Raw genomic sequence first — 10652 nt, 5'->3', positions numbered from 1 at the left:
AGCAAGAACCCCGAGTCCCGCTTGAGGCCTTGCACACTGCAGCTCTGCCTTTCGGAGATGTCCTCTCTAGCCCCTGGGAGTCCGCCCCAGCCCGCCCCAGCATCTCCTCGGCATCTCAGTCAAATGCCCCGGCTCCGCCCCCTCAAGACCAGTGTCGCCATGCTATGCTAGGCACTGTGGCCCAGGGCACTCCAGCCGGTTTGGGGGCAGTGTCTCTCCTCCTTTAGAAAAGCCCCCATGCAAAACAGGCACACTCCATGTTATGATGGGAGTGCACAGTGGTGTAATGCCTACGGTGGGGAATTTTCTGCTATCAAATTACCCATGCAGTTGCCTCTTCTTGACCCAGCAGTTCTATTTCTAGGAGTTTATGTCTGTACGATGTTACTGAGAGCACCACTGTTTGTAATGGAAGACTGGAAACCCCCAGTGTCCATCAACAGGGGTGTGGTTATATAAATGATGGTACATCCACATAAATGAAATGCTACGCAGCCACTTAAAAAATGAGGACGTTTTCCAGGTACTGGATACCACATGGTCTCCAGAATGTTGTCAAGTGAAAAATGATGTGACATCATAGGGCATCCATGTTACCTGGGAGGGCGTCACACGGGCACCCGTGTTATACTTGAAGGACGACAGGTGAGCCCACAGTCATTGTGGCACAGGCCAGCCCCCCAGACACGAGGGCCTGAGCATGGGGAGGTGGGAGAGAGGGTCACTGGGGACAGACCACCTCTGCACGTGGGGCCGGAGGAGACCCTGGCACCCAGAGTAGGCCGGGCCGCTGGGGGCTTAGAAGAGTCTGCTGATGCCAACTTCCCACCACCTTCCAGCCTGGTCAGGAGCCAGCTCCGCTCTGCGGAAGAGCAGATGATCTCGCGAGAGGTTAGGGGGACGGGCAGAGAGGGCAGAGGACGGGGACGGGGCCAAGGGTCAGTGACTGACCCTCAGGCCCGACATACGGGGGCTGCAGCTGGGGACCTAGAGGGCCCCGAGGGCACCCCCGGCCCCAAGTTCTCTCTCGGCTCCCCTCAAGCCTACCCGGGATCGCTGCGGCTTCCTGCTGGCGCCTCTGGTCTCCACAGCCAGGCCTCCCCCCCGACGCTGCACTAATGGCTCCGCCTGGGGCCCCAGGGACCTCCCCGCCCCCCAGGCTGCTCTGCCAGCCCCCTTGCCCCCTCGCCGCTGAAACCCAATCCTCTGCTGCAGCTCCGGCTCAGCAGAACCGCCTCCAGCAGAGCCGCCCTGCTTGCCTCCTCGGCCGCACCCTACCTGGTCTCTGCCTCGGAGCCCCCAGCCCAGCACCGCGCCCAGCAGAGCCACAGCCAGGTCCTGGAGGAGGCCGCGCTGGACCGGCCAGGCCAGTACCTCCCCACCCTCTCCTCTCCTGGCCCGACACCCGCGTGACCCCTGCCTGACCCTCCGAACCCCCCTCTCAGCCCCTCCAGTCCTCGGACCAACCCTCTCTCCTCCAGGTCCTAAGCCTCTGTAGCTTGGTTCCCCCCGCGCCCTGGGCTCCGGCCATGAAGCGCCCTTCAGGGCTGGAGGAGGCCCAGTCGCCGGCCTCAGACATCCGCGTGTTTGCCAGCAGCTGCTCGATGCACGGCCTGGGCCACGTCTTCGGCCCGGGGGGCCCGATGGCGCGCCGGGGCCTGTGGACCACAGCTGTGCTCCTGGCACTGGCCACCCTCCTCTACCAGGTGGCTGGGAGGGTGCGCTACTACGGGGAGTTCCACCACGAGACGGCCCTGGAGGAGCGTGAGAGCCGCCGGCTCACCTTCCCGGCCGTCACCCTGTGCAACATCAACCCGCTGCGCCGCTCACGCCTCACGCCCAATGACCTGCACTGGGCCGGGCCCGCACTGCTGGGCCTGGAGCCCACCGAGCATGCCGCCTACCTGCGTGCCCTGGGCCGGCCCCCAACGCCGCCCGGCTTCATGCCCAGCCCCACCTTCGACGTGGCCCGGCTCTACGCCCGGGCCGGGCACGCCCTCGAAGACATGCTGCTGGCCTGCCGCTACCGAGGCTGGGTGTGCGGGCCCGAGAACTTCACCACGGTGAGCCGGCCGCCCGATCCGTCCAGCCAGGGGCCCGGGAGCGCCAGGCGGTCCCTGCCGGGCCTTGCCGACCCACACTCCCCCAGAGCCAGGGAACCTTAACAGCCATGCTGGGGGATCCTTTCCTTCCCCACCCCACCAGTGCCTTTCTGTTCAGCCAGGAAGCTGTCCTCCTCGGGCCCCTCCCTGCTGCTCAGCTGGACTGCAGCATGCAAGGTCACGCCTCCCAGCCAGGGGCACTCACCCCGGCTGGCTCTGGGCCCAAGGTCTGGTCTGTGGAGAGCCTGCTCCTGGGGGGTGGGGGGATCTGGTGTTCTAGGGCAGGAGACCCTCCTTTCTGCCAGGGGGAGGGTGCTGGTTTCCCCGTTGCCTCTTCCACACGCTGCCAGACCTGAAGGGGGCAGCTGGGCCCCTCTTCCTCATGCCAGTCTCCAAAAAACACTTGCCCTGAAGGCTGTGCCCTGGGCTGGGGGCGGAGGTGGGAGCGAGCAACTGGAGGGTCCAAGCCTGTCCTTTCCTGTGGGAAAGGGGCAGGGTTAGCCGGTCACAGTGCAGCGAGGGTCCAGCTACATGTGCCGGTTGAGGGAGGGTCTCGGGGCATTAAGATGTGGGCTTCAGTGTTCAAAGAAGAGACCCAGATAGAGGATGGGGCGGGAGGGGTCCCACGGTCCTCGCACTGAGCGCCTGGTTCCCTGGCAAGGTCTGCCATGTGTCTGCCCTGCCCCAGGTCTTCACCCGCATGGGGCAGTGCTACACCTTTAACTCCGGCGCCGAAGGCGCAGAGCTGCTCACCACTCCCAAGGGCGGCATGGGCAACGGGCTGGAGGTGCTGCTGGACGTGCAGCAGGATGAGTACCTGCCCGTGTGGAGGGACACGGGTGCGGGGCGCACGGGCGAGGCCGGGGAGTGGCAGGTGGGGTGCAGAAGGCCCTGGGGAGAAGTGGAGGTGCGGGGGCGGCCCCAGGCCTGTCCTTTCCCGTGGGAAGTGGGTGGGTTTAGTTGGTCACAGCCCTGGGGAGAGGGGGCTGCAGGAGGGGGCCTCTTGGGACTCAGGGTCCCCCCTTCCCTGCAGAGGAGACGCCGTTTGAGGCGGGGATCCGAGTGCAGATCCACAGCCAGGAGGAGCCGCCGCTCGTTGACCAGCTGGGCTTCGGGGCGGCCCCTGGCTACCAGACCTTTGTGTCCTGCCAGAAGCAGCAAGTATCCTCTCTGTGCCTCCGAAACCGGGCCCTGCCCCCTCCTGAGCCCGCGCCACCTCAGACCCCAGCCCAGCTCCTCAGAACCAGGCCCCGCCCCCTCCTGAGCCAGCGCCACCTCAGACCCCAGCCCAGCTCCTCAGAACCGTCCCAGCGATCTCGCGTTCTATGCGGGCCCCGCTTCTCCCAGAGCCTCCTTAACTTGTCCGCCTGCAGCTGAGCTTCCTGCCGCCGCCCTGGGGTGACTGCAGCTCTGTCTCTCTGGACCCCGACTTTGAGCCGGAACCCTCTGGTCCTCTGGACCCCCCCAGGCCCAGCCTAGGCCCCAGCCCTCCCTATAGTCTAATAGGGTGTCGCCTGGCCTGCGAGAGCCGCTATGTGGCTCGGAAGTGCGGCTGCCGAATGATGCATATGCCAGGTAAGGGGCTGGGGGCAGCGGAGGAGGGGGTCCGGGGAGGCGGGGAGGCCCGGGGGGCGCCGCTCCCGAAGCTGTCTCCTCTGCCCCCGTGCAGGCGGCGCGCCGGTGTGCAGCCCCCAGCAGTACAAGGACTGTGCCCACCCGGCGCTGGGTAAGGGGCAAGCCTCTTCCGCATCCCGTCCCCACCCCGCTCTACCCGCGACCCCGACCCCGTGGGGCGGGCGGCCCTGACCCAGGCGCCTGTGGCCCGCAGACGCCATGCTGCAGAAGGACGCGTGCACCTGTCCCAACCCGTGCGCCAGCACGCGCTACGCCAAGGAGCTCTCCATGGTGCGGATGCCGAGCCGCGCCGCCGCCCGCTACCTGGCCCGGAAGCACAACCGCAGCGAGGCCTACATCGCGTGAGCCGCGCAGGGGGCCGGGGGCCCGGGGTTAAGGCGAGCACCGAGCCTCCGGGCCGAGCCTCCGTGCGCAGCGCCCAGGGATGGGACACCAAGCTACACATCATTACCGGGCTCAGGGACTCCGGGCAAGCTGCTTAACCTTTCTGACGCCAGCTCTTCCGAAAATGGGGACAGTGACACCCCTCCCCAGGGCTCATGAAAGGACTCAGAGACCAGAGAATGGGGCACCTGTCCCTGCCAGCAGCTGGCACTGGGGGCGTCCAGCGAACACTCTCGGCCTCTCTTCCTCCAGGGAGAACGTGCTGATGCTGGACATCTTCTTTGAGGCCCTCAACTACGAGACGGTGGAGCAGAAGAAGGCCTACGAAATGTCGGAGCTGCTCGGTGCGTGTGTGCGCGTGCGCGTGTCTGTGCATGCGTGTGTCCGTGTCTCTGTGTGTGCGTGCATTGTGCGCGTGCGTGTCTGCCTGTGTGCGTGCGTGTGTGCGTGTCTGTGCATGCGTGCGTGTGTGTGTGTGTGCGCGTGCAGGCAACCTGCGGCCTGGGGAGGTGTGGGCAGAGCAGGTAGCAGTGAGCTGACAGGTGACCCGGTCTCCACAGGTGACATTGGGGGCCAGATGGGGCTGTTCATCGGCGCCAGCCTGCTCACTGTCCTTGAGATCCTGGACTACCTCTGTGAGGTGGGTGGGCCTGGGCTCCAGCTGTGGGAGGCGGGCAGAGTCACGCCGCAGGATCCAGGGGTCAGGTATGCGCTGGCCACCTCCAGCACTGCTTCCCCCAGGTGTTCCGGGACAGAGTCCTGGGATACTTCTGGAACCGAAAGCGCTCCCAAAGGCACTCCAGCGCCAACCTGGTAATAGCCCCCCCGCCTCCCCTGCCGTCTCCACCGTGGGTGCTGAGCCCCTCCTCCTGAGTGTAGAACACCCCCCCACCCAGCTGAGAAAAAGTGATGGGGGAGGGGCGTGCAGTGACCTTGGCTGGTCTCTGGGAGGGAGCATCCCCGCCGCCGCCACCCCCAATCTCTGACCCTCCTCCCACAGCTTCAGGAAGGGCTGGGCAGCCAACGAACCCCAGTTCCACACCTCAGCCTGGGCTCCAGGTAACAAGAAATGGCCCCCTAAGGTCAAGGGAGACGGGGCAGTTCCAGTCCGGAGGGCAGGGGCAGGGCAGTGGGTGAGAGGCCTCCCATCCCAGGGCCGTGGTCCGTGTCTCCCCAGGCCTCCCACCCCTCCCTGTGCCGTCACCAAGACGCTCTCTTCCTCTCAACGCACCTGCTACCTCGTCACCCAGCTCTAGATGGGGCGTCTGCGTCTTCAGGGCCGCACCCTGACATCCTGGCCGTGGCCAGCCCGCAAGTGTCTGTCCACCTTCACCCCAAATAAAGCTCTAGTGCCTCAGCCTCAGCTGTTCCACTTACAGGCAGACCAGCCAGGCCACAGTCAGCCCTACTCGGGCACAAGACCTCTGCCAGCCATCACCCAGCAGACGTGATGTCTGAAACGTTAACCTCCAGAAATCTCTCGACGAGAGAATAGTAAGCGGCCATGGGTCACTTGAACCTCAGTGTGAATGAGTTTGTCAAACCGACATCTCAGAGTGAACGGAGCCCAAAGCCGGGTGTGAAGGCAGAGGCGGCGGTGCTAGGACAGCCGCACTCGGGGTCAGATCAGGGAAGGGCTGGCAGAAGGCTCTGATCCAGAGCCCGGCAAGAAGCGGCGGAGCCGGTGGGGAGAAGCTGGCGTGGCTAGCCCGCTTCCAAGAACACAAGCTGCTGTCCTGTCTTAGGCATTCGTGACTTTCTCACACTTGGGACCGAGTGTCAGCCTGCCCGCCCCGCACAGGAACCGCTCCTGCTTCCGCAGCCTTTGCACAAGAATTGCAGGCCCCAGCTTGAGGGGGGAGCCCAGGCCCTCCCTTCCCACCCCTGCCAGTAAGCACACGCCCAGGCCCGCTTTCTCAGCTCCTTCTCGGCACCCTAAATACTGGAAAATGACAAATAAGGGAGCCGGGGAGGGGGTGCTCCCAACCACCGCTTTGGGTGCCTCCTGTCCCAGCCTGAGGGCCTGGGTGTGGGGGGCGTGAAGAGGGAAGTGGCAGGGCGGGTACACGTGGGACAAGAACCATAAAGAAAGGCCCGGCTCTTTTCTCCGCATTCTGGTAGAAGCCCATCCTTGCTCTCAGACACTGGGAGCCTAACGCCTCCTGGGCAGAGAAAGGGAAGGGCACGAGCACATACGCACAGGTGTGGTGGCAGTGCCTAAGGGTAAGGGTCTGGTGCAGACCTAAGGGTAAGGGTCATAGCCTCCAACCCCCAGCCTCCAGCCACTCAGAGTAGCAGAGCCAGGGCCGGACAGCTGGGTTGTGTTGGAGCTGGAAGCAGGGTTGCAGAGGGTGGGGAAGCGAAACAGAGCCTCAGGCCCCCCCAGCACCACACCCCCACCCCCTGCCCAGAGCCACTTTTCCAGCACATCAGCCAGACTGTGGGAAACGAGCCAATTTATGAAATTAAATAAAGTCCACGGAGGGAGTGAAGAACACGGGTTAGGGCACCTCCACCCTGGTTGGGCCCAGCACAGCTGGAGCTTGGCACACCGTGCATCCCTGCCTTTCCTCCCCTCCCCAGAGGGGGCTTAAATAGGCCAGGCCCCAGCCTGGCCGCCGGGGGCCTGGAGCCTAGGGGGGGCAGAAGTCGGAGAAGTAGGGGTGCTGCAGGGCCTCTTCTGCTGAGATGCGCTGGACCGGGTTACACTTCAGGAGGTTCTGGACGCACAGAAGAAGGCGAGGCAGGTTCACGCCCAGAGCCCCGCTCCCCGGGTCCCTCCCGACAAGTGCCCCGGCCCCAGCCCCGCCCCCGTACCCTGCCCTTGGTCACCTGCAGCAGGTCCCTCCCTGTGGCACTGAGCTTGGGCACGACGTTCACCAGGGACGTTGTGGCTGGGTACATCGGGTAGGGCTGTGGGGGGCAGGGTGAGTCAGCCGGGGGTGCGGGGGCCCTGGAGGCTGCTAGGGCCAGGACCTAAGGGGCGCCACTGACGAACCATGCATGAGCCCATTACCCGTCACACCTTATAGTCCGGCAGCTTGGTCATGGCAGGCCACTGCTCCTCGGTCGGTGTCCCCAGCAGCGTGTCCACGGGGTCAAGGATCACTCAGGTGGAAAGGGGCAGGTGAGGGGCTCTTCCCCTGGGGAAGGGGGATTCCTCATACCCACCCCTGCCCCCCTCACTTTATCCCCCAGCTCACGACAGAAGGCGGCCCCCGGCCCACGCGACCCTCAGACGCAGTCCCAGCTGCGTGCCGTTTTCTGCAGGCCAGGTTCTGTATAGCCGTTAACGACTTTGACCTAAACCCTGAGGTCCATGGTCCTGATGAAGCGGTCAGCGGTCCCCCACTCTCACTAATCGTCCCCCTGCTCCTTTTGGCTCCTTCAGCCTAAGGATTCGGCTCTCAGTTGGAGGAGTGAGCCCTCCTTGCCTGCAGGCTGCAGGCTCTCCAGCTGGCGGCGGGCACCCTCTGCCCTCAGGAGAAGCCCTGACCAGGCCTAGCCCAGCCCACCGCCGCCCTCCCTGCCTGCACTCTGAGCTCCAGGGGCTTCCAGATCCCCTCCCAGAGGGCCTGAGGTGAAGGGAGATGGAAGAATATCGGAAGATCCTCTTCAGCTGGTCATCTACGTCGTTGCCAGGAAACAGGGGCCGCCCCGCGTTGGCCAGCTCTGGGAGAGAGGCGGGGGGCGGGGGTGACAGGCAAAGAAGCGCCCCCCACAGCCCTGCCCTGCCTCCTCCCCACCCAGGGGCCCCACTCCCTTCCCCAGAGGGGACCCTCCAGACCCTCTTTGTTCACTCAAACGGGAGACGGAGTTGCCCCCGCAGACCCCGGCGTGTCACCTGCGAAGATGCAGCCCGCCGACCACATGTCAATGGACGTGGAGTACAGCTTGGCCCCAAAGAGGACATCCGGTGGGCGGTACCACAGCGTGACCACCTGGAAAGGACCCCACCACAGGGACCCCCAGTTTGAGGGCTGGGGAGGAGAGCGCTCAGAGAGGAGTCCCGGAGGAGCTGAGGGATGCTGGCTGGGGACTCCCTCCCTCACCCCCACTTCCCGCCCCGCAGCTCACCTCAGCTGAGTAACAGCGAACGGGGATCCCAAAGGCGCGAGCCAAGCCGAAATCAGCCAATTTCAGCTCCCCATTCTGAGGGGGAGGGGGAGGGGCACGGAGAGGGGCTCTTCCACAGTCTGAGGGCAGCCCCCCGCTCCCGCCTTCCCGTCCAGCTCCCCTCATCCCACGCCAGCCTCCCTGAGGTCCCGTCCTCTCGCCCAGAGGTACCCTGTTTATGAGCAGGTTCTGAGGCTTCAGGTCCCTGTGTAGCACGTTTCGGCTGTGACAGAATCCCAGGCCTTTTAGCAGCTGGAAGAGGAACGACTAGGGGAGGGGCAGGGAGGAGTTCATCGAACCGTCTGGAAGCGGGCCCAACGATGGGTCACGCTCCCCTCTGCTTTGCCTTGAAACCCCAGCAGTCTTTCAGCACCAAGCTCGGCCCAGCATCACCCCTTCATTATCGAGGACCTACTTCGTTCTTTGCTGGGTACTCGAAAGGTGAACGGGGGCCCCGATCCCCACCTTTCCAGAACTGACAACTTGGTGGGCCCTCCTACCTTTCCAGCCCACACTGATCTCTCCCCTACCTGGCCTCCTTTGAACACGAACATCATAACCAACAATGTATATGCTGTGCTGTATTATTATTCAGCACTTCTTTGCCCTGGAACCTGGGCCTAGAACAGTGCTTGGCACACCGCAAAGCATTCAGTACGTATTTGTTGAATGAATGAATCTCTCTGAACCTCATTTTCCTGCCTCTCAAATGTAAATCCCGTCCCTGACATCAGAGTGTTCCCTTCAGGTCAAAGCGATCACGTGAAAGTGCTTTTGCTAAGATGGAAGCTCTCGGAGACAGAACCAGGGTTTTCTCCTCCCCTCGTGCCCCGAGTGTCCCCGTGCAGGGCCTGAGAGCATGTCCACTGAATCCGGACGCCAACCCCAGCCCCAGTGAGCTCCCAGGAAACCGGTATCCTCACCTTCACAATTTCAGGATCTAGGTCACCATTGCAGCTGTCGAAATACTTCTTAAGGTCCTAAAAACGGGATGGGGGTGGGGGATGGGACAGAGTTTAACCTCAGTCTGGGTCCCTATATCCTCCCAAGGCTACTGTCCCTCAAGTCCCCCTTTCACCTGGTCACAGAACTCAAAAACCAAAGTCAGCTTCTTGTCGCTGTGCAGGACGTCGTGGAGCCTAGGGAGAAGCGAGTGCTCAGCCAGGCAGCGCCGCAAGTCTGCACCTACTATCCCAGTGTCAGCCCAGCCCATCTCTGAAGCCCCCACCACCGGACCACACAGGCAAGGAGGACCCCACCCATCTACACACCTGACGATGTTTTTGTGTTTCAGCTCCTTGAGTAGGCAGATTTCCCGAAGGGCAGAACTCGGCACTCCCTACACATTGGAGGGGGCCAGGTGGGCCACAGTCACGTCCCACCCAGCCTAGGCCCTCAACCCCTCCCTGGCCCCAATACCCCAGTCCTACCTCATCATCATCATCCAGCCTCACCCGTTTCAGAGCCACGATCTCATGAGTCTCCCGGTTTTTGGCCTTGAACACTGTTCCGTAGGTGCCTAGAGGAAGGAGGTCAGGGCTGAGGGAAAGGATGGGGCACCCTTCCCCAACCCAGGCGGTCCCTGCCGGGAGAGCAAGCAGCGTGGGGGGGTGTTACTTCTGATGCCTGGAGAAGTGGGGGATGTGGCAGGGAGGAGCCTGCAGATGGCTCAAGGGTGTCTGCAACAGGGAGAGGCTGCAGCTGCTGGGTGAGGAGGTCAACAATAAAGGCCGAGCTTCTGGAGGGTCTGAAAATAGGGAGCAGGGGTCTGGGAGAGGAATGAGGGCCGCAGGAACGCTGAAGTTGGAGGTCTGCTGCGAGAACTGTGGGTGAGGTTCTGCAAGTGGCGCTGAGGACAGGGGTAGCAAATGCAGCACGTGCAGAGGTCGGAGGCGGGTCTACAGGGGTGCTAAGGTTGGGAGGGGGGCGTCTATGGGAAATGCTAACGGGGGAGGATTGGTGTCTGCAAGGAGTGTTGAGCTCAGGGCCAGGGCTGCAGCCAGTGCTGAGGTTGGAGTCTGTGGGTATTGCTGACGGTACAGCAGCCCGGGATGCAAGGAATGCTAAAGGGTCTGCAGAAAGAGATCTTGCAGGAACATCTCGTGGTCCCATTACCTTCCCCAATCTTCTCCAGCTTCTCGTATTTCTGCATCGCGGCAGCCGCGCGAGGACCCTTGCGGGCCCTGGGTTCTGAGACTCCGGGCCCGGCGTTGCAGAGGAGGCGGCACCCCAGCCTCCGGTCCTGCCCCGCCCCACTGCCTGCGCATGGGCTTCTCTGGCTTGTAGTCCTAGGGCGCCAGGTTTCCCAGTAATGTCCGGGGCCTTAGACAACAAGAAGACTACAACCCCCAGCAGGCTGCGCTCAGGCTCTCTGCAGCACTTGCCTCCCGGGACTCCTGTTCGACCGCGGAGTCA

General features: G+C 63.5%; 2 protein-coding genes across 3 annotated transcripts; one reads left to right on the top strand and one right to left on the bottom strand.

Moving 5' to 3' along the window:
- Positions 1 to 1190: 1190 nt before the first annotated feature.
- On the top strand, positions 1191 to 5440 carry ASIC3 (acid sensing ion channel subunit 3). The gene is made up of 11 exons (XM_027101505.1): positions 1191 to 2063; positions 2791 to 2941; positions 3136 to 3263; positions 3476 to 3677; positions 3772 to 3828; positions 3931 to 4078; positions 4374 to 4465; positions 4682 to 4761; positions 4863 to 4934; positions 5122 to 5180; positions 5276 to 5440. Exons 1-11 carry the CDS (start codon positions 1530 to 1532, stop codon positions 5409 to 5411), a joined length of 1659 nt encoding a protein of 552 aa, XP_026957306.1. The 5' UTR covers positions 1191 to 1529; the 3' UTR covers positions 5412 to 5440.
- A 1120-nt stretch (positions 5441 to 6560) lies between these two features.
- CDK5 (cyclin dependent kinase 5) lies at positions 6561 to 10482 on the bottom strand. 2 transcript variants are annotated; one of them, XM_027101499.1, is made up of 12 exons: positions 10353 to 10482; positions 9668 to 9756; positions 9509 to 9576; positions 9316 to 9376; positions 9161 to 9217; positions 8409 to 8504; positions 8199 to 8273; positions 7966 to 8062; positions 7724 to 7793; positions 7147 to 7207; positions 6954 to 7034; positions 6561 to 6841 (listed from the first exon to the last, which is right to left on the bottom strand). In XM_027101499.1, the coding sequence occupies exons 1-12, from the start codon at positions 10387 to 10389 to the stop codon at positions 6755 to 6757; spliced, it is 879 nt and encodes a 292-aa protein (XP_026957300.1). In that variant the 5' UTR covers positions 10390 to 10482; the 3' UTR covers positions 6561 to 6754. The 2 variants fall into 2 exon arrangements, with proteins under 2 accessions (XP_026957300.1, XP_026957299.1); XM_027101498.1 differs by lacking the exons at positions 6561 to 6841; positions 6954 to 7034; positions 7147 to 7207 and having other exon boundaries at positions 7223 to 7793.
- Between the last annotated feature and the right edge of the window lie 170 nt (positions 10483 to 10652).

The sequence above is a fragment of the Aethalodelphis obliquidens genome, unplaced genomic scaffold, assembly GCF_003676395.1.
Source record: "Aethalodelphis obliquidens isolate GAN/ISIS:26980383/991018 unplaced genomic scaffold, ASM367639v1 scaffold5, whole genome shotgun sequence".
Lineage (NCBI taxonomy): Eukaryota > Metazoa > Chordata > Mammalia > Artiodactyla > Delphinidae > Aethalodelphis > Aethalodelphis obliquidens.
Note: the sequence above shows the minus strand (reverse complement) of the source record. Positions and strands in the feature narration are given on the sequence as shown.